At 55.5% G+C, this 26,953-nt stretch overlaps 6 protein-coding genes across 6 annotated transcripts; 2 read left to right on the top strand and 4 right to left on the bottom strand.

Moving 5' to 3' along the window:
• Positions 1-448: 448 nt before the first annotated feature.
• veA (Developmental and secondary metabolism regulator veA) lies at positions 449-2,155 on the top strand (the record flags this gene model as incomplete). The annotated part of the gene is made up of 2 exons (XM_036634555.1): positions 449-602; positions 669-2,155. 2 exons carry the CDS (start codon positions 449-451, stop codon positions 2,153-2,155), a joined length of 1,641 nt encoding a protein of 546 aa, XP_036499763.1.
• Positions 2,156-3,706: 1,551 nt separating this feature from the next.
• Positions 3,707-5,170, top strand: CGCS363_v002705 (uncharacterized protein; the record flags this gene model as incomplete). The annotated part of the gene is made up of 1 exon (XM_036634554.1): positions 3,707-5,170. The coding sequence occupies one exon, from the start codon at positions 3,707-3,709 to the stop codon at positions 5,168-5,170; it is 1,464 nt and encodes a 487-aa protein (XP_036499764.1).
• Positions 5,171-7,024: 1,854 nt separating this feature from the next.
• On the bottom strand, positions 7,025-11,407 carry MGA2 (the record flags this gene model as incomplete). The annotated part of the gene is made up of 3 exons (XM_036634553.1): positions 7,025-7,183; positions 7,235-10,699; positions 10,748-11,407. The coding sequence occupies 3 exons, from the start codon at positions 11,405-11,407 to the stop codon at positions 7,025-7,027; spliced, it is 4,284 nt and encodes a 1,427-aa protein (XP_036499765.1).
• Positions 11,408-17,199: 5,792 nt separating this feature from the next.
• Positions 17,200-19,061, bottom strand: CGCS363_v002703 (Na(+)/H(+) antiporter 2; the record flags this gene model as incomplete). Its single annotated transcript, XM_036634552.1, has 3 exons — positions 17,200-17,658; positions 17,715-18,877; positions 18,944-19,061. 3 exons carry the CDS (start codon positions 19,059-19,061, stop codon positions 17,200-17,202), a joined length of 1,740 nt encoding a protein of 579 aa, XP_036499758.1.
• Positions 19,062-20,854: 1,793 nt separating this feature from the next.
• Positions 20,855-22,174, bottom strand: RNASEH1-1 (Ribonuclease H1; the record flags this gene model as incomplete). Its single annotated transcript, XM_036634551.1, has 3 exons — positions 20,855-21,443; positions 21,547-21,967; positions 22,039-22,174. The coding sequence occupies 3 exons, from the start codon at positions 22,172-22,174 to the stop codon at positions 20,855-20,857; spliced, it is 1,146 nt and encodes a 381-aa protein (XP_036499759.1).
• A 1,136-nt stretch (positions 22,175-23,310) lies between these two features.
• On the bottom strand, positions 23,311-24,675 carry tad3 (tRNA-specific adenosine deaminase subunit tad3; the record flags this gene model as incomplete). Its single annotated transcript, XM_036634550.1, has 2 exons — positions 23,311-24,367; positions 24,422-24,675. The coding sequence occupies 2 exons, from the start codon at positions 24,673-24,675 to the stop codon at positions 23,311-23,313; spliced, it is 1,311 nt and encodes a 436-aa protein (XP_036499760.1).
• Positions 24,676-26,953: the final 2,278 nt, after the last annotated feature.

Genomic DNA, 26,953 nt, shown 5'->3' with positions numbered 1-26,953 from the left:
TTGCTCAACCACCACCGAGTCGTCTGCGATCCTCGACAACCGCTCCAACGCAGTCGTCGCCTTCGCCTCGTCTGGACACCGTTCCTTAACTCGACACATCGCCCCAACAACAACAAGAGCTTGACTGGATCAGTACAGAGTGGAGGATCGAAATAGGAACGCCGCCACTGCACCGTGGAGCCATCTATAAAGTGAGTTGTCTCCTGCCGCCTGGTGGAAGCAGCCCAGACGCCCTGCTGCGTTTCGTTCTACGGGGTTTCCCAGCTGCGCGGGTTCTTGTAAATCAGCACATCACGTCGTTGCCAACGCTTGGGCTGCTGCAGCCCCCATTGGAAAACAGAACCTAACGTCCTGCCAGTATCGGAGAACATTGCTTCAATTCCCTTTAGCTGCATCGACCAAACTACGCACCGACCATTTGCCGACTTCGAGTCCATCAACCGCCACGATGATGTTCGCCGCACCACCGACGTCCATCGAGGACATCTCGGAAACTCGATCCCTGGTTGAGAGACGCACCCGCGGAGGAAGCTATTTCTTCTACGAAATGAACGTATTGCAACAACCCGAGCGCGCACGCGCTTGTGGTTCCGGTTCCAAGTGTAAGACACCTTGACGATCTCGACCTCTCCGGTTTTCATGAATTCTCTGCTGACCTTGTCGACCAGCTGCCGCCGATCGCCGCCCTGTCGACCCGCCTCCAGTTGTCCAATTGAAGGTGGCCAAGGGCCCAACTCCGAACAGAGAGGACGCTAAGGATGTTACCATGGCCTACAACGGCAACTTCTTTCTGTTCGCTGAACTTGCTCCGGCACGTCAGATTGCTCATGGTCGCGTCCAAACGCCGGCTGCCACCAGCAGTCAGACCCCTGTCTTGACCGGTATGCCTGTCTCCGGCATGGCCTATCTGGACCGCCCCTCCGAGGCTGGTTATTTTCTCTTCCCCGACCTCTCAGTTCGCCACGAGGGCCGCTACGTATTAGCTTTCCACCTGTACGAGGAGATTAAGAACCCCGAAGACCGGGATCATGACAGCGATCCCGCCGAAGACGACCAGCCTTGCTTCAACTGGAGAATGCCTGTCAAATCGATCCCGTTTAGCGTTTACAGTGCCAAGAAGTTCCCTGGACTGACTGAAAGCACGCACCTGAGCAAGACCATCTCAGAACAGGGCTGTCGTGTCCGTATCAGACGTGATGTCCGCATGAGACGTCGTGAAGGCAAGCCAGCGGGCAACGAATTCGAGAACAGCAACCCAGAAAACGAGTACAGAAACAGCAGGAGGACACAAACGCCAGAACTACGAAGCAACGCAGATCCGTACCGCGCCAGATCAGTGAGCAACAGCAACAGCAGCGAGCATCGCGCCGCGTACCCACAGGCACCTGCACCTGCGGTGCCAGAAAGGAGGCCGTCTGCCGTGGAGTCGTTCCAGCCGCCGCCTCCTCCTCCTCCACCTCACGTGGCTGGTGCTGCCCCGGCTTCCAACTCGTACCTCCGATTTGGTGATTCGTCGTCCAGCGCTCCGTACCCTCCCCAGCACGCTCAGCCCATGGCTCAGCCTCCTCCGCCCTCTCCCACGGCATCGTACTACTCCAACCAGCCTTCGCCGTACCACCAGGCCCCTAGCCACAGCTACTCCAGCAGACCTAGCTCACAATATGCCCCGAGCAACCCGCCTCCGACTCCCCATGGCTCGTACGACAGACGAGGTTCCATGATGGTGCCCCAGTCTCCGTCCACCCACGTCCCCAGAGACGTCGACTACATGCGACGCGACTCCGACCCTCGCAGAGACTCGTACTCTTACCCGCGTATGGCGCCCTTGGCCGACAACAGCAGGTCTTCTGTGGTCCTTCCTCCCCTTTCCAGCCTGCCTGCTCCGCCTCTGCCAGCTCACATGCTGCGTGGGAGTGACATTATCGAGGCCAGCCCCAACCTGCCCCCTCCTTTGGAGCTGGCTCGCGCCGGTTCCAAGCGTGGCTACTCGGACACCTTCCAGGACTACCAGCGCCCTCTGTATGACGGCCAGCGCCCGTCCGAGCCTCATCACCGCGCACCCATGTACGGCCTTCGTGATGCCGAGAGCATGACTTACAAGCGTGCTGGCGGTACAACCGTGACCAAGCCGAATGGCAGCTACAGTGAGCAATAGATGAGGGCGGATGCATACAAATAACGGTGTTTTGACCACGACTAATGCGGACGGGAACTTTGGCTTATACAGCATGATCGGCACCAAGGGCGGGCGAGCACTTAGACTCGAGGCGTTTTCCGGCACTCCATGGCATTCGGAAGGATCTTTCAACTTTTTTTCCTTATTTTTTTACTCTTCGACTGTAAATATCACGGACTTCGACGTGGCGTCTTCGACACGCCTTTTCTTTGTGTGTCCAAATCCATACACAAAAACCCTCATCACGTTGGCGATGTTCTCTTGACATCGCCTCCCCTTCCTCATTTCCTTTCTGTGTTTTTACAATGGTATGGCTGATTGGGAATGGTTTGCGGCATGATTCAAATTGGATTATAAAAAGAAACGACTCAGGGCAATGAAGACGCGGACACACTTGACGTGGTTGTAATGTATCATCTGCTGGCCTGATTTCCTCTGTCAAATGGTTTTGGGGTACTGTATCATTTTTATCACGCGGCATGTACATGCTGCAGCAGTCACAGTTGGGTATCCTGCCTAGGGAAATAGGGAATATCTTTTGAAACTTGATGCTCTCGATCTCCAATGTGAAACTTTTGCCAGTGAGGATGAAGTGTGGGAAGGATTGTGTTTCCCGTCTGCGTGTAGATTTTCATTCGATCTACCTATCAGTACCCAAGGCGGGCACCTCACGTTAAGGTGAGGTAGGTACCTAGATAAGGTATCCATAGGTTGTGTGGTTGTCTGGCAAAGGTCCAAGCGTCACGTGCTTCAGCGGTGCAAGCTCGGACCAGACCCCAGCATTCGTTCAACTTTCAAGTGCAAGGTGAGGGACGCGGAAGAGGGCGGCACCAGTTGCGGGTGCAAGCCAAGTGGAGCGCGGGAGGGTCGCGTTTGGGTCTAGCAGCGCAGCCAGTGGTGGGCGCGTTTGTTTGCCCGAGCAACGGGGGCCACTCTCCCCTCCAAATCCAATGGCAGACGCTACCTTTTGGGCCTCGCGTCCGGCGTACCTCGCTGTGGGCAACGATCCCCGGCCGACCGCAAACTCCATCGCGCGTTGCCCTTCCAATAGTGCCGATACTACAAGATCAACATTCAACCCCAAGCCCATCGCATCGCCCTCTCGCACCTACCTTCCACACACTATCAACCTGGCTTTTCCCACTTTTCCCCTCACCCTTCATAAACCTTCTTCACCCAATTCCAGGCTTTCCAATCCCTTTTTCTGCGACTTCGCAACCTGCTGCTGTCCCAGACGTGCAAGGAAGAAGCCCGAAGTTGAAAAGCTGCTGTTGCGGGAGCGCGTGGGTGCGGATGGTGCGACGGCACGGGCAAGTAAACAAAAACCCAACGGCGCTCGCTGCCTTGCTGCCACCAACAATCCCCCTCCTCTCAATACCTACCATCTGATCGCATTCCAACCCCCCTTCTCATCGCGAGACCACGATCAATCTTGTTTGCTAGGGCAGAGGGGGTTCTGTTTCCACCTCGAGTAAGAGAACCAGATCAACTCACAACCCGAGCACAACCGAATCGCGTCCGCTATCAACCATGATGCAAATCGACGATCCTCAACCCCCCGGTCCTCTGAACTCTCACCCAGTCATGGCCCCTCCCCCGACGAATGCGTTTGCATCTGCGCAGCGACCTACGGCTAAGCGCGCAAACTCGACGCAGCGTGCAAACTCCCGCTTCGTCGAGGGCTCCATGAACGACCGTACCTCCGCCGCACCACCTCCCAACTTCCTCGGCCCTGAAGACTCGACCGAGATTGCCCGTCGCTTCCGCATGGATTTCTACGTCGAGGCCCCCGACGCCGGCGTCCTGTCCCCGCCCAAGCCTCAACACCACAAGTCTTCCCAGTCGCTGTTGTCGTCGCAAAACCACCACCAGCAACAACAACACCCCTCCGTGAACCAGCCGACGGTCACGTATGGCGAGGTTAAGAGGCCCGCCAGTTCGGCTAGCAGCCACGTCGCAAAGAAGGGGTTCTGGGGCGGTCTCCGCGAGAAGCTGAGCTTTGTCAGGGATAAGGATAGGGGGGCTAAGCGCCCGCTCAGCCTGGACGGCAAGCTTCTCGCCACGGGAGGCGGAGCTGGAGGGTTCGGCAGTGCGAACGCTGTCCCGGCGCCGACCCTAGCCAACGGTGCGGGCATGCCTTCTAGGGAGGAGATCATGGCCAGCTACCAGCAGCTGATGAAGGACGGTTTCTTCGACGCGCACGCCATCCGCTCCACGCGTCAGCCTCCTCCACCAAACATCGCTCCGTCAAGCACCATGTACTCAACCAAACCCCCTGTTGACAAGAAATCGTTTGCGGAGCGCATGTCGGGACAGTGGCCCCTGCCTCCAACGCAGGATGAGGTGGAACCCCTGCCAGACTCTCGCGACGGCAACCGCAAGCGCGGTTTCGGGTTCGAAGACGAAGAGGAGATGTCTGCCGTCAAGAAGCTGCGCAAGTCTGCCTCACGCATCTCTGTCGACCTCTCACTCCCCGGTCTACGGAAACCGCGCTCTCACATGCATTCGCACTCCGAATCGATGGCCCCTCCCCCGCCGCCCAACTACGCAGCCCCTCCTCCCCCGCCGAATTACATGCCCCCGCCGCCCCCTCGCAGTGGAGTCTTCGTCAGACGATCATTCAGCAACTCGGCCCGCGCAAGCAACAAGCTCGCCAAACATGCCCCGTCGGCCTCGTACTCCGGCCCCATGGACACGGACTTTGCACCCCCGAACCCGCTCTACGCCGCCAGCACCCGTAGCAGCATCGACTCCAATGACTCGCGGCGGTCTTTTGTCGAGTCCGCGCGGGCGTGGACGTCGCGCGGCATCCGCAGAGCGGCAGAGCCTCTCGGCCTCCGACCCAACTCGAACCACAGCGTCCCCTCCGTGCCGTGCGTACCTGAGCAGTACAAGAGCCACGGCGGGTTCGGCTTTGAGGGGGAGAACCACCACAGCATCCCTGTGCAGGAGCGCGAGCTTCCCGGTCGCTGGAGAGGCATGCGGTTCACCTAAGTCAAGAGGCAAGCGAAGTGTTTGCTGCCTTTTTGCACCGGTGGACGGGCCCATTACATATGTGGCGGATTTGGATGTGGGAAGTGGCGTCTGGCGTTCTTTGAATCTCGACGAGCTTTACGACTTTGACGACATGAAATGACCACTCTCTATTCTTTCTTTTGCTTTTTTATGAAATCAGCATTCGACCGCGCAGTACGACGCATTGTTTTGCCATGCTGTCACTCGGATCGGGAGAAGACACTCCTTATCAATCTTGTGTGTTTCCATGACCTTGCGGGAAAACCCTCGGTGGACGCAATGATGATGAGGAAGACGTTGGTATCCCAAACGAGACAAGACGGATTGGAGGCAGGATGAAACTCGGAAAGGAACGATCGGTGGTGTGAGAAAAGGGAAAAAAAAGAAAAAGGGGGAGGGATAGGAGGAGGCATCCCGTAACTGGGGCCCGCCCCCCTCCTCGAGGTTTTTATGTTTTCGGAGGAACGAACGGCTCTTCCTCTCTTCGTGTATGTAGCGACATCCCGCGGTCTCGGCACCCTCTTTTTCCTTCACACCAGTTTCCCACCTACGCCGAGAGGAGTGGAGTGAGAGAGAGGGTATGGAAGGAGGGGGTTGACGGGGTTTCGAATGTCTTTTTACTCATCCCCCTCCGTAACGATGCGCTCGCTGTACATGACCTGGCATGTGTCGAAATGGGACGGGGAATATGTCGGGGTTGTGTGTGTGTGTGTGTATGGGGTTATGGAAAATCACTATTCGAGTTTTGTGCATGTGTGCCGTCTTCGTTTTTGGAACGTGTTGGTGTTTGTGAGGAGGTGGAAGATGCTACGGCGCGCGAGGTAGAGAAGAGAGATGTGGGAGACCTTCTGTTTGTGGCACGTCTAGTCATGAGGTATGGGGTGGTATGGGATGGCGTGGCTGAACATATATGAACTTGACCCCGTCGACGACATTGATGTTTCACTCAGGCTTTGACGTGATAGTGAGAGGATGAAGCAGTTCGGTTCCTGTTGAGTGGCGTAGATGAATATGCTTTGCAGGCTCTTGAGGCGTGTTCGGCATCGCGGGCGAGACGGACGATTCACGGCACAAGACGACACACGACCAATTAACCCTTCTACCGGGAGTGAGCATTTCCCCCAAGGCCAGTAAACGTCCATATCCAAGCCCCCTGTCGTTGAAGGATTCTGGATAGCCGGTCTGGATGTGTGTGCAATGACTACATTTCATTTACAGAGCAAACCTGCATGTTTGATCACGGCAACGAAACGATTTCTTTGAATGTACCAGTGTGACATTATTCCACGGCCTATACCGACATACATTTACGCCCTCTATATAAGACAACGCAGCTCGTCAGTAACTTCGCTGTGTATATACTACATACAGCCCGTATCCACCCAAGGTCATCAAGACCTCCTTGGATATCTACTTCTCCGTCCCAGCAAAACGGTCGACCGAGGCTTTCCCACGCGATACTCCAATGAATGAAGAGGAGCTCAAAAAAGAAAAATCAAGAAAAAATGGAAGCTAATGTTCCCAGTGAGGAGGCTTACTGGTTCCGTGAAAACGATAAGAAAACTGGCTTTTTGCCCTAGAAGCCGCGCTGTTGGCTGTGCGATGTCGATATCCGAGACCTCCCGCCTGCATTGAACGAACGGTGCGGCACTCCCGGCCGCACCAAGTCCCCCCCTCCAATGCTCAATAGAGTAATTGAATGAACATTGCTCCTCGTTCCCCAGACGCACCAACTCCTGTTCTCCCTATCTCGAAGATCCGAAAGCGCGAATAAAGGAGGAACTCTGTTGTGTCTCTCGTAAAAGCGAAGCGGTTGCAATGTAATAAAATGATTTAAAGTACCTCGACGATGCGGTCCTGGACATTTCTGACCATGTCGGGCACCTGGTCAAACTTTGCAGCCGAACGAAGGATGACGGCCCAAAGCATGGCGAAGTACTGAGGGAATCGGCTGTACAGCATCACACCCAGTATGCAGGTGAGGAGCGGGATCTGAAGGACGTTAGCGTGTGTTGGATGACACTGTTGAGTCGGTTTACTTACCCAGACGAACCACAAGTTCTTGTCGCTGCGCATCCCCTTGAACTTGGCCTCGCGCGCCCTGAGGAAGTTTTGTTGCTGCTCTTTGGTGATGGCACTCTTGCGGCCGATCTTGAGCACACTCGGCACTGGCGTCGCGCTTGATGAAGCCTCCGATATCTCGACGGTCTCAGTGATTTGGGTTCCGACAGCGATGGATCTGTCCGCAACAGCCTCAGCAGCAGAATTCAAAGCCGCGGCTTGCTTGCGGTCAAGCTCCTCCTGAGGGAAGATCTCGTCATATGCCGGTGGCGGAGCTGAGTTGTTGTTGGTGGTTCTGAAGGCTGACAGATCCCACCAACGCCCGTCCATTTGTCGCGGGTTTTCGTCGCCTGACGATCCTGGTCTAGAGGTTGACATACCAGGCATCAGCGAAGTAACTCTACCCATGAACGGGTTTTGCTGAAGATACGCCTGGTAGTCCGGTAACATGGGCATTCTTGGCAATGCCGGCATTTGAGGCAGGTTGGGGAAATGTGCCATCGCTTGCTGGAACTGCTGAATCTGAGCAGCAAACTGATCCCTCACGGCCGAGGCTATGGCGGTGGTCGGTGATGCGAGACCTGGCTCAACCTCATCGTGACCTCGTTGCAGTGCTTGTCGGTCTGGACGAGGGGTGAACGCATGCCCACTGGAACGACGGCGCATGTCGAGCCATGAGTCCTCCTCCTCTTCTTCGTCCTCGTAGTCGCCAGATGAGTATTCGGGGCTCTCCTCACCGTCGTCTGCAGATTCTTCCTCGCTGGACATGCCGAGAGGGTCCCACAGAGACCGCAGCGAAGCGGCACTACTGGCTCTGCTGTGAAGAGAACCTCCGCTGCGGGACCGGATGTGACGCTCGCAGCGACGGATGTGCTCCACCACCTTGCGTGATTGAGCAACGTCAGCCGGCCGCAGCCCCGAAAGACTACGGATCGTAGGGTCAGCGCCAGCCTGCATGAGCTTGCGAACGATGGATTCGTTGTCGTTCATCGCCGCCAGATGCATGGGAGTAAAGCCGCCCTTGTCTCGGAGGTCCGGGTTAGAACCACGCGCAAGCAACCCAGCAACGAAACGATGATATCCCAGAGCGCAACCCATATGCAGCATGGTGTGGCCTGTGTTTCTCCTAAGATCCAGGCGAGACATCCTCGGGTTGTCGTCAAGGTCGATCAACTCAAGCAACTTCAACAGCTGGGATTCCGTGCTCATGTTGAAAGTGTTTCCGCCAAACCCACCGTTGCCCGAGGGGCCAGGGCCGCCCCAACTGGAATCTCCTTGACCAATGATGCGTTGAGCAAGCTCCTTGACGTCAACCAACTGACCAGACATCTTGTGGCCAAGAATCGAGAGCGCGGTGCGAATGAGCTTCTCCTCGTCGTCATCAATATACTTGAATACTTGATTCTGCTTGGAGAGGGCACTGAAGGGTTGTCCGGCTTGAGCTTGGCTTTGTTTGAAAGTGACCACGACTGGCCCGGCGACGGGGGCCGGTGGCAAGAGGCACACCAAGGAGGACTCGCCCCAGAAGGTGGTGGTTGTGGCCTTCTGGTCTCCGAAAAGTACCTCCAAGCCCTGGTAGAAGCTTGCGCCAAGAATGGTCACCTCGATGCCACCGCACTTAGGTCCTTCGTTGGGAATGATTTTGTGAATGGTTGGCTGAGGCCGTGCTGGAGCAACCGCAGTGGGAAGATATTGCATGGTATTGAATTGACCTTGTTGTACAGCGTTCACACCGTTTGCCAGTCTACTCGGGCTTGCAGCGCGACTTTGGTGGGCTGATGCAGGGGCTGAGAACATGGGCATCGCCATATTTTCCATGCTGGCAGATCGGTTGGCGTTGGTGAACAAGGTCTGGTCGTTACTGTTGGGTGTCGGTGGACCGGTAGCGAACGGCTGTGGGATGTTCGACGGAGCTCCATTTTGGAACACAGTATCAGGGGGAGTCTGGAAGTTGGTGAGATTAGGCGTGAACGGCGATGTGGAAGCAGAGGCTGCCGGTGGCACTGGATTGACAGGCATTTGAGATGGTGGCGGGGTCGTATCCAAGCGAGTCATCGTCATATGAGCAGGAACCCTCGATCCGCTGGCCTTGCGCTTCTTTGTCATCGGCCCGGCGTGTAAACTCGGGGACGGGGGCCGAGACAAAGAACGAGCATTCGTTGTCGAGGGTGCGGGGGCTGGCTGCTTAGCCACGGCGTTCGCAGCGGGGAACGACGGAGCCGGGGCCGGAGGTGCGTTACGCTGCAAGCTTTGAAGATCGGAGCTGGAATGCGACAGACGGAACGGAGCAGCCCCCGAGCTGAGTGGGCTGGTATCCAGCGGCGTGTTCATCATCGGCACGAGGTTGTTCTCGGAGGTCGAGGCAGCGGGAGGCAATGACGGCAACGGGTGCGTCTTGTGATCGTCGGTGATCATGATCGACTGAGATATTTCTTGGGCGACAACGCGGTCTTGCCAATCCTTGATGGTGAAGATGACTTGGAAACCCTGCTTCTCTGCATGGTGGCGGCAGTAACAGGCAATGCGCATGGGCGCGTCCACTTGCATCGCTCCAGGAGGAGCTACCGGTTCTGGTCGCCCTGTTACGGTAGAGTCAGATACGACGCCGTTGGGCGTCTGCCACTCCTTGATTTCCTGGGTGTTGAAGACGATCACGCGCCGGTTCTCATCCCGATTCCACATCTCTTCTTCTTCCACCTTCTTAATCTTCTTTCTAGCCGCCCGCTTTCTCTCTCGCGTGATGCAGCCGTTGCAAATGCGAACTTCGCCTCCGTTTTGCGGCTTGTTCTCCTCATCATCGTCCTCACTAGCAGATCGGGCGTTCAAGGAAGGGCTGTGGGTGGCGGCTGCGGCGCGCTGGAAGGCCTTGCGCTTGTTATCCTCGCTGACCATGGCACTAGTGCACACTAGCATGGTGTAGAGCTCCAATGTGTCCTGAGAACGCTCGACTGGTGGCTTCGCTAGTAACTTTGGCTTCGAAATGGTATGTGTGGGCAGGTGGAGGCGCTTGATGCCATGAGGAAGCGGGAAGAGAGTCATCTTGATGGGAATCTGAGTCTCGACGCGGGACTTTGTTGGCGTTGGGTGGATCGTCAACCGACACCCACGGTTAAGGAAGTCGTAGCTGGGTTGGGTAAACATCGGCATATGTTGTGGCATGACTGGTAGACCATCGTGTGCGTGAAATTGAGACTGTATAGACATGTTGTGTAACATTTGTTGTTGCGCGGGGTCCATTTTCGTCGGCCAAAATCCGTTCGGGTTCATAGCGTTCATTGTGGCGGCATTCGAAAAATCTTGACCGGTGCCTCGCGGCGACGGTGAGCTGTTGAAGAAGGCGGCTGAAGGGGATGCCTCATGGCTCGTTATCAAGTTCTGAGACATTGGTGAGCACTCCCTCGAGTTGGTCATTTTCAGTCCGTTCATGGGCTGCGAAATGGAGTATTGCTGGAAACATTAGTCGGATCTCACGATACCGTTCAGCGTAAGACTCACGGAATTCCTCTTGGCGTGATTTCCGGCTCTGGTACTGCTCGGAGGGGGAGCCTTCTGCGGGCCATTGGTGTGAATGGTGGGCATCTCTGGTGATTCCATGTTGACAGCGCTGATAGCGTCCGGGCTGCTGGACGCGCTTTCGAAGTCAAACGACTCTTCCATGAATCTGTCATCGCCCATGTCGAGGCCGGGCAGCGTCGCGTCGGCGTTCCCGCCGAAGAGGTAGACGCTGTCTTCCGGGCGGTCGGCGAAGGCCGCAGTCTCCCAGTCAGGCTTGATATCGGCTCCATCTGTCATCATCACGTCGCCCGCTGTTAAGGCCGTCTTTCCGGAGGCGGAGCTACCGGTCCTTTTTGACGAGGCGGAATCGGAGGACGAGTCTCGGAATGAGTCGACGAGGGAGTCGGGTGATCCAGCGGCGACGGTGCCGTTGGCCAGCAGGGTGGCCTGGGGCTCGAGAGACTTGGATTCGTGCAGCGACTGCGATGATTCGAGGAACTTGAGGGCGTTGGGATTGGAGAGGTCGAAGTTGGGCATCGAGTTCGCGGCACCGAAGCCTTCCTCGTCGTATTCCAAGAACTCTTCGAAGTCGATGGTGGCGGACATAACCGTGGCGTGTGGTATAGGGCTGGCACCGACAGCGGCACCAGCAGTCGTCATACCTTGACCAGCAGCAATGATCGAGGATGGAAGTTGAAGCCGACGACGACGGCGACAAGGACGGAGATGGCGACGAAAGGGGAGGTGGTGAAAGCTCGGTCTGGGGATGTTGTGGGGAAAAGGGCGTCTCGTGGTAAAGTGGTGTAGCCCAGGCGGTGGAGTGGGGGCCCACAGCACTGTGTCCCTCTAATGCGAGTCCGACGTGGGAGTCGCGAGTTCACAGTTTTGCAAGGAGGCCACGACTGCGAGAGGGCGAAGGTGCGAGTAAAAGTGGGATTGGGAGTGCGGAAGCGGGCGTGTCGCACTGGGCAGGGCCGGGCTGGGCTGGGCACACTGCGCAGGTGAGTGTCGCGGGGGGGGGGGGGGGGGGGCGGTGCGGCCGGTGCGGATACACGGTGCAACAGACCCTGAGGAAATGCCGTCGGAGGAATTGTGCGGCAAGGTAGGTACGGTAGACGGTAGGTTGTCACCTAGGATAGCGGCCTGGTGCCTGTCGTTCGTAGGTTCGCTTCGTTGCAGAGTGCAATCTGTACGGTGCGGAGCTGATACGTAGCAGATGGGTATGGCGACCTAGGAGTCCATCGTGGCGCCGGGAACGCGAATGTCGTCTCTCTGTGTCTGTCTGTCTTTCTTTCTTTCTTTCTGCCCGAGAGAATTGTCGCCGGAGAAAGTTGGAGAGTAGGGGAGTGAGAAAGTGTGCGAGGGATTCGTTAGATTGGTTTTTTTTTTTTTTGTCTTGTTTCCCCCGTTCGAGAAGGGGAGTGGTAATATTAGGTTAGGTTAGGTTAGGATGGGCAGAGGGAGGCAGGAAAAGCCTGCACGGAAATTGTACGCCCAGAATCGGAGGCAGCGTGTCTTGGTCTGTGGCTTCTCTGGTCTATTCGTCGCCAGCATCCAGCTAGCAAACGTCTTGGTGCTGGGCGCATGTACGTACGGACGGACAGTCGAGGCGGTAACAATGTCTCAAAAATGAATCTGTCCCTCTGAGCGGTGACTCCAAAACTGCTGCCCTGGACTGGACTGAACAGGGGGGAGGGGCACAATGGGCGGCGCAAATCGGGGGGATAGATGATGCCAATCAGTCTAGCCAATGTCCGTCGTGCCAAAGCCAGTTGCAGTACGTCCAGACCGATGGTGTTGGTGGTGGTGCGTCGGCCGTTGAGGAGAGATGGAAGATAGGAATGTCCAGACGGCTGTGCGGTACAGAGTAGAGGGTGGTGGTATCAACGAGCAGACGGGATGTTGATCGGTGTTGTGCAACCTTGATCCCCGGTGACCGGCGAGGTTTCTGGGGTGAAGAGAAGAGGCAACAACTCTCGCTGGATTTGGCTCAATTGGAGTGAAGAGCGGCGCAAAGAACAACGCCCCTCCAGAACCTGCTCTCAAAAAAAGACTCAGAAACAGAGGTCGGTCCGTATGCAACGAGCGAGCTTCAGAGAGCCACTCTGGTACGTCTGGTGCGGCAACCCGGGCAGCAGCCGAATCAAAAACACAGGCACAGACACGTCGACAGCACCAATAATGGCGAAATGGAACGAAATGTGGAGTGAAGGCGTTTTGATTGTTTGTGAATTGGGAGCCACGGAGCCTAAAGTCGGTGATGTGTGCCTGTGTGTTGTTGTTGTGTGTGCTTGTACGTCAGCCAAATGCGGGGCCAGACGCAGCGGCGGCGTCTGTGTACGGCGTCAAGGATAGCAATAGCATCGAGTTAAGTAGATAGGCGGTCGAAGATAGGAAGCGACCTGACGCAAGCTCGGGCAAGGTTGGGATGCAGGACTGAACGAGTACGATCATGTCCGGTCTGAATCTTGTCCGCTATCAAACCGTCCCTCCTCCGATCTACCTTGCAGGACGCTGTGGTGTAGGTAGGTAGCATAGCATGCGGATGTATCTACATCCCCCGTCGTCCTCGGGGAAACACAAAAAGAACATGTTGCTGGCAGGGACTGGCAAGTTGGAACGAAACATCGGCACACAGAGTATGGCAGACCAAAGCTTCCGGGCCATGTTTCCGCAGCCGAGAGAGGTGAAGCTACACGGCGGCGTTGTGGCGTCGGGTGCCCAGTGCTCAAGCTTCCCAAGTTGGCAAGATGAGGGCGAATGCTCTGCCGCAAGAAGGTCAGAGGGAGGGCACGGAAGGCAAGCGACCTTCACCGGGTCGTGTTGAAGGAGCTGGAACTGACTGACGCCCTGTGCTTCCCGAACCGCCAGCGCCAGTGCCAAGTTCCAACGCCAGTCCTTGCCCTTGGGTCCTTGGGTAAGGTGGTAGGTTTTTTTTTTTTTTTTTTTTTTTTTTTTTTTTTTTTTGGAACTTCGTTTTTTACTTTCTCAGGGTGGAAGTGATAAATGCCTGCCTGCCTTACCCTTCGTTGATCTGAGGTGTCCACTTGGCTGCGTACACCTTAGCCAGGGCCCTTTTGATACGACGTCTTTTTTTCCTTCTCTTTGCGTACCTCTCTCTCATTGCCTGATCCTGTCCTCTGCATCTGCTGCTGCAGTTACGGTCCACTCTGTTCATGGAACAACGCACACAAATGGCCAGCTCAGTGTTCGAGCACAGTGGAAAGATCCAGTTTGAGAGGGGCGTGGGTTCGTGGGCAGCAAAAAAAAACCGCGCTTCTTGAGAAGTTGCTGCGTACTGGAAAGGGAGGCAGCTAAGGTAGGTACGTACCGTGCTAGGCGGCGGAAGACTTACGCGAACGCACCGTGTGGCACTTGCGCCATGCGCTGCCAAGACAGATGGCAGTCTATCTCCGAGCGCCGCACTCGAGCGCCCGAACTTCGCTCAAGCCACTCTCTTTTTGGTCCAATGGGCATTTTACTTGCTTGTTTAGCACAAAACTCGACCGGACGGGAGGGTCTGAATACAGTGCGACCTCAAATAGGTACCTACCTTACCTTAAGGTATGTATGGATAAGTTGATGAGTAACAAGACCACATCCGCCTCCCTTCCATCGTTGGGGTCTGGCTCGTCAGCTCCGACTGATAAGCAGCCGCATTGCGCAGCATGCAACGGGCAACGAGTACCGCAACACCTGCTCCATTCAGGGCAACTCTGAGATGCACGGCAGCCCAGGCCAGGGCATCTAAAACACACGCGTCGAATCCACGGGTACGGGGTCCTGGTAAATTGCGACATTACGCTACCGCAGGTGACTGAGATGACCGCCCTCGAGAACGACTCACTTTGGCCTCGTTTGCGCAGTATTTCTGCCAATCCGCTGGCCAATGTCGCACCCACTTCAGCCCAGAGAGGATCGCCCTCATTCCTCGGCGCCCCTCCCCCCATTCCACTTGCACTGTTTCATTCAATCCAAACGTCCAAGAACTTTTATGGCATGCCTGCCTGCCTGCCTGCCTAGGCGCCTCCCAAGGCCCTGATCAATCGGGTCCCACTGGGCTGACCGAGGTGTGGCCAACAGGACCTTTCTACCTACCCAACCTACCTTACCTTATGGTGCAAGGTAGGTGTGGTAGGTTGGTGAGTAGGTGCGCATGGCCATGCACCAGCGTCGCAATCCCGCCACTGCCTTCCTTGCTCTGACTTGCCTTACCCCGGCGCTGACGAGCACTTGGCCAACGACCAACGTCAATCCTCCCTCATCTTGCAGCGTATTCTCTGCAAACCAACCAAGGCAATCTTGAAAACTGGCTTCAACTTGCAACCGGACTCAACAACGGCGGCCGACTCCGACATGGAAAGAGTACGGATACGATCTCGTTCTTGTTCGTACGCAGACATTCATCGCCCGCCATCGTGGAAGCCATCGCCAGGTTTCCCCTTCTCTTGCTCCACCAAGAGAGACGCTTTGGGTTAGGTGGCGTGCTTATTCTAATAATGTACAGACGGCTTTTCATTTCTCACACAATATTGACTGACGGCCGTTACTCCGTTGTTGACGAAAGCAGCATCTTGACCTTTTCTTCTGGACTCGAGTTACACCGAACCAACCACTGCCGCACAGAAACTAACTCTCTCACGGGCTCTGTCATCAACATCCGAACACACGGCCGGCCGTCTCAGCGCTTAGCTACCTCTTGCCGCTAAGCAAGCTTGAAGCCGACGGATAGTACACCGCGGGCAGTAGTGGTCGGTTCATGTTCTGGGTGCGTTCCCGGCGAACCTAATCATGTACTTGCAAGGTAGTGTACCATACAACTGCAAGGCCGGGTGCCTCAGACCTTAGTTGCTCTTACTATGCAGCAACTCCTCAAGCACCTTCCTCAACAACAGATGATGCGACCTTGCGGCGTCTCCTAAACTTAACCTCGGCCGGACCGTTCTACTACCCACGAACCTCCCTACTTACCCATTCTTCCAGAAACCACCCGATCTTCTTCACACGGTCCAAGACATTCTCTTCTCCCCCGACTCACGGCTCGGGAGTCATGCATCCCATTGGCTCTGTTATCTCTCTCATTTCCCCATATACATAACACTACATTCTGATGTTATCCGCAACACACGCTGGGCTGATGCTACACCCAAGCCCGCAATAACCTGGCATGCATCTCTTGGTGGTCTGTTGCAGGCAACCGGCCCCGAATATCGCGGCAGACCGGCAGATGACGGGCTGAGCACGACATGAAAACGGATGCGGGCGACGTTGTGCGTCTTGCATATCCGATGTCAACTCTTTCGTGATGCACTGATAGGCTCCCGCGGCGCTTCCTCCCAACGTCAGGAACCAGAACCCGGCGATTGAATGCAACCCTCTCCGCAGGATGGTGTCAAGCTGCACCACTACCGCAACCCACACACGACACCACCACCACCACCAACCACCACCACTATCTTTCCTCTGTGCTGTCAGCAAGAAAACATTCAACAAAGTCGATCATGTTCCTTTCCGTGGCGGCCTTACCTAGCTTCCAGCCCACGCCTCGCCTCGCCCGTCTGAGCGGTTTTCTTTACCGCAACGCCGCCGTCCCAGCCAACCTCCTCCTCATCCCCAATGATGCAACGCTTTAACCTGTCAGCCCCGACGTCGCTCCAAATCTCGCAAAAATCGACTTCTACACACCCCCAAATTGCAATCGGCCCCCCCTTCAGCCTTCTGCCGCTCTGTATCACCCGTCATAATCGTCCGCAACCTGCTGGCACAGAAGGATTTTTACTTCTACGCGCAAGAAGATGATTGAATTAGCACAGCCTGCATAAACTCATTATGTAAACCTTGCGCCTCTGAGAGTGCGGCGCATGAAGGTTGGCCTTCATCTGACCTAGAACGAAACCCAGGAAGAGTTATCAGCTGGACCCGATGGCGGCGGTAACCCTAGTTCATCCGCAGTCCAGGATCAGCTATCGAAGGAATCGCCGTTGAGCAGGCGTCAGTTGGCGTCGCACAGCAATCCGACCCCGGACGTCTCGCAAGTAGGTGGCAGTCCAATAGTAGCACAATGCAGAAAAGGGCGGCCCGAACCAATACCGACGACAGATCAGAGGAAAGTGATGTCTAATTATTAAAAAGCAAATATCTCAAGGCAGATGCACACACAATTTTGATCGGGTTCTAGACTCTCTGGGTTCAGAAAACAGGAATAGATCCAGCTCTGAACGCCATATGAGACCTTATTGACAGCGGGAAGCGGGGAGCGGGAAAGCCTCCAAGCCTCTGCCCGGGTGTTCCTTATAAACACGGACATCTCCGTGCATGGCTGGCTGGCTATCCAGCCAATCTACACGACCGTCATTAAACGGCGTCCGCATATTCAACTTACGCAAAACACTTGAGTGCAGGAGTCTTCTTCACAGAGCTGCTGCATGCTGCTGCAATATTGCTAGTTCGTATCACAGACTCTGCGGCTCCCGGGGAGATTCTTGGGCCGCAGGCGCCTCGTCAGGGAACCGGATGGTGCGATTGGGAAGCTCAAGTGGCGGTGGCTGGTCGGCCACTCCCTCAGTCCGGACATCTCCGGCCTCGGGACCTGGACGGGGCGGGTCATCGGCACGCTTCGGCGTGGACGTGCCTGAGGTAGCACCATCGGCCATCCTTCGGGGGATGATAGAACCTCCAATCCTGTAGACTGTCCGGCCACCCTCGTTGTCGGACGGGGTGCCGGACTCGGCATCCGCGACTCCATTGGATGCCATGGACCTGGACCGGCTGAACGGGAATGCAGCTCTGCCGCGGATGCGGAACGAACGCGGCTCATCGCCGTCACTACTCATGAATGAGACACCTCGGGACAGCGTCCGGGGCGCGTAGTAGCCGAGCTTGCCGAGCGGGATGCTCAGCCCGTGGACCACCTATGTTTATATTATACCGGCTCTTCTCAGCGTGGACGTGGTAGCGGGTCACTTACTATACTGCAGACTGCGAGAAACCAGACAACAACTCGGACAACCTCACCCATGTTCTTGACGTCAGATCGGGGCTCTTCGCCCTCATTGAGGGTGTGCAAGAACTCGAGGGTAACATAGAGGTAAAACACGGCAGACACTCCGATGGGGCCAAAGAAGCCAACAAAGATGGCCTGCTTTACCTCCTCGATCTGCGGGATGATCTTGTGGATTGCAAAAACGAATGGAAGCCGCCTGAGCATCAGGACGAGGATGCCCAGCGGGATGAGCCGGTAGATCGGGATAACTTCGTTGTGAAGGAACGAGGTCCACGGGATGACGGCTCCGTACCATAAGAAGACGGAAACATTCAGAAGCATGTCCAGGGTGGGCTGTAGTGAATCATCGACGGTGGCGAGACGGAACCAATCGTCCCAGGTGAAGGCGTTGCCGGCAATGAAGCACGCCAGCACATCATCGCTACCAATCATTCCACACGTGCCCACGATGAAGAGCGCCAGCGAGATCGCGAATACCAGGAAGCTCTCGCGGTCAACGTACTTGTGACTCTCCGCCCACCTGAGTAAGACTCTCGCTAGCCAACCCACAGCGGCACCGTAGATGACGCTCAGAATGATGGTGTACCCCCACGTCTCTCCAAACCACAAGCCCATCGCGAGGCCAGCTCCTCCAGACTGCTGCTTGCCGCCGTCGCCAATGTACTTGATCAAATACAGCGCGAAGAACAAGAATGGATATCCCAATCCGTCATTTGCTCCACTTTCAGCAATGATCAAGTTTTGTAGCTCCTTGGGGATGTTGTGATCCGCAAATCGCCCTTTGACAATAACGTTAGACAGCACAGGGTCTGTGGGCGTAACGCAGGCGCCGACGGCGAGCGCGTGCAGGAACGGCAGGTGCGGCACCAAGGCCCAGACAAGCAGGCTCGTCGCGAGCCACATGCAGGTCATGACGGGCCCGACGAGGAGGGCCATGGGCTTCCATTGGGTGCGGAGATAGCGGCTGGGCAGCTGGACGCCGGCGAGGACGAGCTGCACGCCGAGGACGAGGCGGGAGAAGGCGAGGGTGACGCTGTCGACATTTTCCTCGGTGCCGGCGTATTCCAGCGGTCTGATAAGATTGGCGGCTGGGGGCGAGAAGGCTACGCCTGCCAAGAGGGAAATCACTGCCGAGTCTCGTCAGCTACCTTGAACATCGTGGGGGGGATGTGCAGTCGAATGACAAAACTTACGAGCTTCAGACAGGTAGTAGTTCTCCTTGCAGAGGTACGACACAAGTCCAAACAGCGATATCCATCCTCCCAGCACACCGACAATGATGTTGAAGTTGGTAACCGCCAAAGTAGGCATCGCGTCTGTGGTTCGGTCGCAAGACTAGCCAACCAAGCTTTTGCCAAGGGTCCCTTTGTCCACAATTTACGTATGGCAACCCAAGATGACCCCGCGATCTTCCGCGAGATGCTCCAATGAGAGTCGCTATCGGGCACTACCACGTAGCCAAGCAAACAGAGACCGGGCCCTGCACCGATCAATCTCGAATATGCAAACAAAATGGTGTGTGTTTTGTCTCCTTGCCCTGTTCAAGGGTAGTAGGTTGTTATCGAATCGCGTGGTTCAGAATGACGACGAGGAATGCGGCGCTTGCGTGGCTGACTGTCATTGGGGTGCGTTCCTTCCTTCTTTCGCTCTCCCTTGCGTCCTGCTCGTTGCTGTCGCCGACCTCTTCGCCGTGTGAGGATCCTCAAGGGGACTGAGACAGTCGAAGCGGTCTGCGAAAGGGGCTGGCCTCGCTGATGACGTCGGCCTTTTGATTGGGTCGCAGCGATCTCCGGAGACTGCGCAATGGTCCTTATCTGGACAGTAGATGCGGAATATTGATGCAGTGAGCCAGAATTGGCGGGGTAAGAGGTGTCAAGAGGTCTGGGCAGGTCTGCGATGGTGGTGGGGAGGGAAAAGAAGAGGAAGAAGAAAGGAGGCAGTGGCGTGGCGACTGGGAACGACTGGGTAGGTAGACGGGACGAACGCCGCAGCTTCTTTTTTTTTGTTTTTGGTGCGTGTGTGCGATCAGTGCATCATCACCGCTTAATTGGGGGGGAATGAATAGTAGGGGTCCTTTTGTTTTCCTCTAAACCGATCCTGCCCGCGCGCAAAGCTCTCGCTCTTCGGGGTCGACAGGCTTGACACGTGGGGCAGCAAAGCCGCCCCGTCAGGGATTTGCGCAGGTTGTCTGTCTATGTTGTAGTCATCCGAAGGAAGCTAGACGGTATCGGTTTGATGGCAGAGGTACATTCAGTTGCGGCTGTCTGGCTATTGTCTTTTCTGGCGCATTTAATGTATCTATGCCTAACTTGACAATGCATAACGCTGGCCGTATCAGTCTTTGGCGAGCAAGCCTGGGCGGATGGGAAACCTGGAGACTGCGGCTGGAAAGTCGGAAAAGATGCGGGCGAGATTCGGTTTGCGATGTCCGTGAAAGTGTGAACCTGCAGCGGCACTAGTCTGAATCGTGAGACATGTTCAGACAGACCGCTACATACTACAACCTACACTAGAGTTGTAAGGTTGATATGTCTGTTATTTTCAGGACTATGCCTTAAACATTTGAGCATACTGCATAGACAATGGTCGCAGCACTTCAATTGTCGGGAACAGAACCGCGTAAAGCATAAAGAGGTTTCGTTGGTTACTGAAGGGATATCTCCATTGCAAAGAAAAGACTATCATTCCGCCAAAACGAAGCACCAGATACTCCGTTTCCGTCGTCGATGAACTAGAAGAAACTTCCCGCAAACCGTTTGCCGCTATGATGGAAACAAGTCAAACATCCTCCTGCCGTCTCCCTATCGTGTGCAGTATACAGCTCCTTCTTTCAGTGGAAACCCGAGGCCATTAGCTGCTGAAAGCAGAGGTCAGGGCTAGCCGTGAGACTGCGTAGGAGCAGGCCCCTAAACCTTTCAACGTGGGATCTAGACACCAAAACTCGTATTTGCCAAGAGCGGAAGATACGATGGTTTAGGAAGGGGCGCTTGCATCCATGCATCGAGCCACCCAGAGCAACCCTTTTGCATCATGTCGGTCACCGACTCTGTCCATTGCCAGCGCATATTCATGACTACAACCCCTCAAGTTGGTCCTGTTGCAACCTAAGGCATGCTCGAGTAGTCGTCGAGATCGGGAGTTTCTTCCTTATCAAACTTGAGGTCCAGTTCGGGAGTCTGTTGTCTCTCCGTCTTCAACTTCTTCCGTGTTCTTGTTGGCTTAGCTTCCGGCGCTGCTGTGTCTGCTTGCTTCTTTGCGTACTTCTGTACGCGCGTCGATGGTGGGTGGTAAGCACCTGCCACTGCAAGCCCCTTTGCTGCTTCTTGCGGACCGCCCCTTGCTCCTTCTGCACCGATCCTTGCGAGAGCATCCGCTTTTACATTTCCGTCGGTTATCGAATGTCCCTTGACCCAGGTAAACACGGTCCTTGTGCCTTTAGCCTCGCGTTCGGCAATTTTATTCATGATGGCCTGGACTAAGTCCTTGTTCATGACGTCGTTATTAAGGACTGACGTCTTCCAGCCCTTTCCTTGCCAAATTGGAGCCCATTTCTGCACGCAGTTGATGGAGTATCTGCTGTCTGTGAGAATCTGCGCTCCCTGTGTGGCGGGAGTCTCCTCCAACGCACGTAGGACGCCAGTAAGTTCGGCGCGCTGGTTTGTTTGCTTGCCCTCGAGACGTTCAGAGACGTTTCTAGACACAGGTCAGCGTTTCTGTGATTTGTGGCGTCGATTTGGAGCGTGCCAGTCTTCTGCTCAGGACGGGCTTCTGGAAAGTCAAGTCTATAGCGACCTACCTGGGATCGTCTTTTCCAAAGTACACGCCCACGCCTGCAGTCGCGTTGTCCTTGCCATTTCCGAGACAGCTGCCATCCGTGTAGATATGAGCCAGACCCGGCTCAAGTTCATCATGTTCCTCGACCTCGGATTCGAACTCAGAATCACCATCGACCAGGGCCTGGACCTTCTCGATTGTGTCTTCGTCACCCCACTCCTTTATGAATCGGACTGCCTCTCCGAGGGTATCGAATTTCTTGTACTTGGGCTTTGTGGACTGGTAGATCGCCTTGCTGGCTTTGTCCCAGTCATGAAAGATGCCAGTGAAGTTGCCGCGCGCAACAGCGTAGTACTTGATGGGTTCCGCCTTGCCGCCTCTGTTCGGAATCTTCTTTCCCGCCACAAACGCCTCCGCATCTTCCTTGGAGGTGAAGGACTTGTCTGTATCATAAGCTGTTGTTAGCCAATGATCCCAAACAGCTAGATTGCAGACCGAAGGATGGTTCACTCACATACGGCTCCACGTTGGTGATTGGTATTCTCTGAGCACTCATCCCACGTCTCGTACACGCCGGGTCGGAGACCAACCTTGACAGCGTACCACTTCTTCTCATCCTTGCGCTTTTTGGATTTCGTCGCATCGGCCATTGCAGATGCAGTCCTCTTGGCTGGCATGTCGTCGAGCAGGTTTCGCAGGATCGTGAAAAGTTTCTCCGGTTGCCCGTCCGTTTCGGCCCTTCTTTTCCACCAGCTCCCTGAGCTTAAGTCTCTTCTAATAACCCGGTTTGGTTGCGTCGCAGGCGGCACGAGTATTTTGAGAACTTGTCCGCAGAGGAGGAGTCGGTCAACGGTCTTTGCCGGGGAGGCTTGGAATCGCATTCAGTTGGTACGAGAGCTACCCATGTGCGAGTCGCGTGGGAGTGGAGGAGTCAAAGGCGGGTCATTGCATGCGCGTTTGTCGCGGAATGACACACTTGAGCGCTGCGAAATCAGAAAATCGTTTCTCTGCAACTCCCTTCGTCCGCGCGCATGCCGAGAATACTGAGCGCAACGGGAAAGAATGAGGAAGGCGGCAAAGGCCTGTGAGGAAGGACCACAGCGGCTGGCGTTGCGAAAAGAGAGTCGCACGGCGCTTCACCGCGTGTCTATCACTGGGTTCTTACCGGCTGATAAGATAAGAATCCGCCTTTCCCCGCAGTAAAATCGCGGCACACCACAGCAGCAGAGCTTAAGGTAAGGAAGGTAAGGTAACATGCCTTAGCGCGGCTTGCCTTGCCGTCAGCCAAACGTCTGTTCGTCAATGGCGGCGGTCCGTTTCGGCCGAACAATGGCGGCCGGCTGAATTGAATTCATCTCAACTTCACTCTTTGTAGACCTTGTTCAAACAAGAATAGGTGGAATAACGAACATTGTTCATTGTTAGGCTGCTGCATAATACACATGAGACAGCCCTGGGTATAATTCCTGCCCGTGCCTCCATCGACCTGCTTCTGAGGTTTCCTCCCAACGCCGTATTTCCGACTGGAGCTGAGAGGACTATCTAAACCCTCTGTTGGCCCTCCAAACCCATGTCTCAACCAACTACACCAGGGAAAATATGATACACAGAGGCTTTTAAAGAGCCGACGCAGAGGTCTGCGTACAGGTGATATTGATAATGGCGTGTCGAGATCGCCGAGAGCTTCCATCCTCTCTGATGGCCTCCTTCCACATAAAGACTGCTTAAGCCTAGGCCGGTTTCCCAGCCATAAGCACCAAGGTATTGTCGTCAAGTCCCATGGGGACTAAGCATGGACTCTGTGATCAACCGGCGGCAAAGGTCCCACACAGTCGCTCGACTCCCACTCCCACGCCAGCAAGCTCCAGTTCAGCTCACGTCTCCAAAAGAGACCGAGGCCCTCGCCACCACCGCAGCTCTCCAGCTCAGGGTGACCGTGGCCACGGTCCTCAGAGCACATGCCCCCGGTAAGCGGCATGCGCTGTGCGAAAACGACTTTGCCCATGCGCGAATGAAGGATAGCCATAGAGCACTGGACGCAAGGCTCATGGGTCAGGTACATCTCCATGCCGTGGCACAGGTAACCGTCTGCGTTGGGGTGCTCGTCTTCGAAGACGATCTTCTCGTCGTCAAGAAGGGGCTTGTCTTGGAAAGCGTCGTACTCGAGGAAGGGAGAGTTGTTGGGCCGACCAGACACACGTCTCTCGTGGCGAACAAGCTTCTGCGCAACCATGCTGATGGCTCTGAGAACGCAGTGTCCCATGGGATTGCCGGTACCGCGTCTGTTGGGTTCCTGGTGCCAACGAGCATCTCCGGCAATCGCCACCAGCTCGGACTTTCCGCCCTCGCGCTGGACAATGACGGCTCCCATGGGCTCGCCAATACCCGTCTGCTTTGCTTTGATGGCAGCACGATGAGCGAGAGACATCCACAGAGATGTCTCATCTCTAATGGTGTCGGTAGACCGTCCCACCATGCTAGGATGGGGTCCAAGGGGGTTATTCTTCCGGTACACCGTGGGCCAGAACTGCGAAGTCCACATGGCCGCTTGCACCTGCGAAGTGGGCGGGACGAGGGGAATGGGGATGCTGGTGAGGAAGAAGTTCTCCTCCATGCCGTCGATGGCGGTCAAGGATGCTACCAACTTCTGTCTGTCGAAGTCCTTCTCCTCGCCGAGCATGATGTAGATCCAGGTCGACTTCCCAGTGTGAACTTGACGACCCTCCGGGGAGTCGTTCATAAACTGCGTCTTGAGGTGAGCCGGGATATCGGCTGGCTTCGCGCATCGACGCAGGTGAGGCAAGCTGTTAGCTACACCCTCAGGAAGCATCGAGCGGAGAAGACTACAGCGGTGTTAATATCGGCTCTCCATATCATTGCAGGTAGCTTCAACTTACTTGACGACATCATTGGTAGACTTGGCTGGGGCTCTGGTAAGCAAAGCCTGGACGATGGTGTGGTCTTGTCGGATTTCCAGAGTTGTCTTCAAGGGGATGAGAACGCCACGGCCGAGTTGCTGCGGCAGAAGCTCGTCAACGAGGGGATGCGGCTGGATAACATCGGGTCCAGTGTGTTCAGGCTTCTCCTCGGACCGCAGCTCTGTGTTATCAGAGACAGCCTCTGGAAGCGCAGAGCGTTCGACTGCGAGCATTGTGACGGTGTTCTTTTTTGTACAATGTTGAGCTCGTAGCTGGAATGAGTGGAAGAGGGGGGGGAATCTTGGGTGTGTTAATGGACTGGAGGATTCAAGGCGTGAACCGTGACGGCTGATGCTCTGACTCACATTGACACGAGGCAAGGCCTGGCAGGTAAACTGAGCGACCGACTGCGATGGTCAACGATGATTGACGCAACGAATCAGAACACCACCAAACCGGGCAGGAAACGTCGGTTTCGTAGAAGGACGAATATACTGGTTTTCCGTCTGCGAACTGGCAAAACGCTTGTCTTGAGAAAGCTGGTGACAAGGTTTGAAGCCTGATTTGAGTTATGGTGATGGAACAAATCGCCAAAAAAGAGTCGAAGCTGGGTTCCCTGGAGTCGGGAGATGTTGTGATTTCTGGTCGAGTGATCGGAGAAGTAGACGACGAACGACAAGAAAGGGCCCCAAAGGACGTGGACCGGTTCCTGCGCGTCGTTCCGCAGGTAGCAGCAGCACGACAAGTGACTCCTACCCTGAACAAACTGGGAACAGCTTCTTGCTACTGGGAATGTCACAATATGGCCTCTTCCCCGAGTGCTGAAGACTTCTCCGTTGGCTCAGGAGATGCCGAGGGCAGGTGCAGTTGGCTGGAGATACAGCAGGAAGGTGGCGTAGAAACGTCTTGTGTAGCCTTCTAGAAATGGGAGTCACCCAGGCAGTCACGGGGTGAAAGCCAGCAAGAGGCACGAGTGAGGCAAGCACCACTATCGTGGAGGGCAGGACTGGACTTGTCCAAAGTGTACGCCAGCAATGGAAGGCACTTGCACCCTCGATGAGCAGTCCTGCTCCCGCCCGTTTCTGTTTCCTCACCCTCCTCTGTCCTCTTTGTCTTTCTGGTTTCTCTGAAAGCTGCCTTGAGCGTCTGACACAAAGACAGGCAGAAATCTTGAGGCAAGTTAGACCTCGAAGTCCCTCTTTCGGTCTCTATCGCAGTCTCCAGACCAAAGCTCCAATTTGCTTGGATGGCTCAGCAGGTTGGTTTGAGAGTTGTTCAGAGATTACGCCAAGATATCTGCGATGCAGTTATTCTTGGAATCAACGGTGAGCGGGTCTGGTATCTCTCGGTGTCAGAGTCTCAGTCTCGGTCTCAGCCGCAGCGACAGCCTTCCATTTAGCTGAGCCAAGAGCGGATGTAACCAGGGACGTGAAGATCAACGTCGTCGTCAGCCGGGTTCCTGAAACGACGGGGGCCAAATCGGGACCAAACAAAGAAACAACAAAAGATTGAGGCCCTATCGGATCATCTGGCGTCTCTCATGAATGGACAATGCATCTGAAAGCCAAGAGCTTCTGGAAACGGTCCGAACAGTGGATAGTGTAGTGGGCGGCGCCGGGCACGGGAGACGGGAGTGAGGCATCAGAAAATTTGACTCCTTTGACGATCCAGCTACCCGGCGCCGTACCATGTCCAGGCACGACCCTGCATCGAATCGTAGCGCAGAGCAGAGCCTCTAGCGGATCCCCGTCCCCCGGTGCCACCCCTCTTATCGATACGGCGTCTAGCGGTTCGCTAAAGCATCTCGGTGCGAACGCTCACCTCGTAGTGGGGCATTTCGCTCCTGTAACTGCACCTGGACAGACCTGTTGCACGTTGCAAGTGTTTCTTTCTGTTTTTGGACTTCCTTCGCGCCCGGGTTGCGCTGGAGGTTCTTTTCTCAAGATACCGGGCTTCGGCCAGGGGGCTCGTACTTCCCCGTGTGGGATTGCGAGTATCCATGGATAGGAGACACTTCGGCGCCAAAGACTCGCCGGCTGAGATGGGGGAAGTGGAAGGGAAAAGAGGCGGAGGCTGGGGACGGTTCGCATCGCTGTCGCTGTCGTTGTCGCTGAAACTGACTTAGCCCATCGAGATGATGGACAAAATAACAACACCAAGCCAAGACACACCAAACCTCACCAAAAATACGCTCCAACCGGTCCTTGCACTGAGCTTTAGCTATCGGAGGCCTTTGCATTCCCGGGTTTCAATGGTTGAGCTCCAGGCCTTCCAACAAGCGCAGGAGCTATTCCCATTCTTCCAGTCATCGCTGTTTGCCGTTCCCAGAGTGTCTCACAACATCTTCAAGCAGAACCTGTCACGCTGATCCTCAAGTGTCTCATTGGTTATCCAACATTCGGCGCAAAGTCTCGCAAGCCAGACAAACTCTTGTTTTCTCCGGAGACACCGCGCCGCGGGCAGCTTAGAAATGCAATCGTCCAACGGCAACTCAACCCCACGTGTGGGAGC

This window comes from Colletotrichum siamense (genome assembly GCF_013390195.1).
Source record: "Colletotrichum siamense strain Cg363 chromosome Unknown KSG_Cg363_contig02, whole genome shotgun sequence".
In the NCBI taxonomy this organism is placed as follows: Eukaryota; Fungi; Ascomycota; class Sordariomycetes; order Glomerellales; family Glomerellaceae; genus Colletotrichum; species Colletotrichum siamense.
This window is presented reverse-complemented; position numbering and strand designations above follow the sequence as displayed.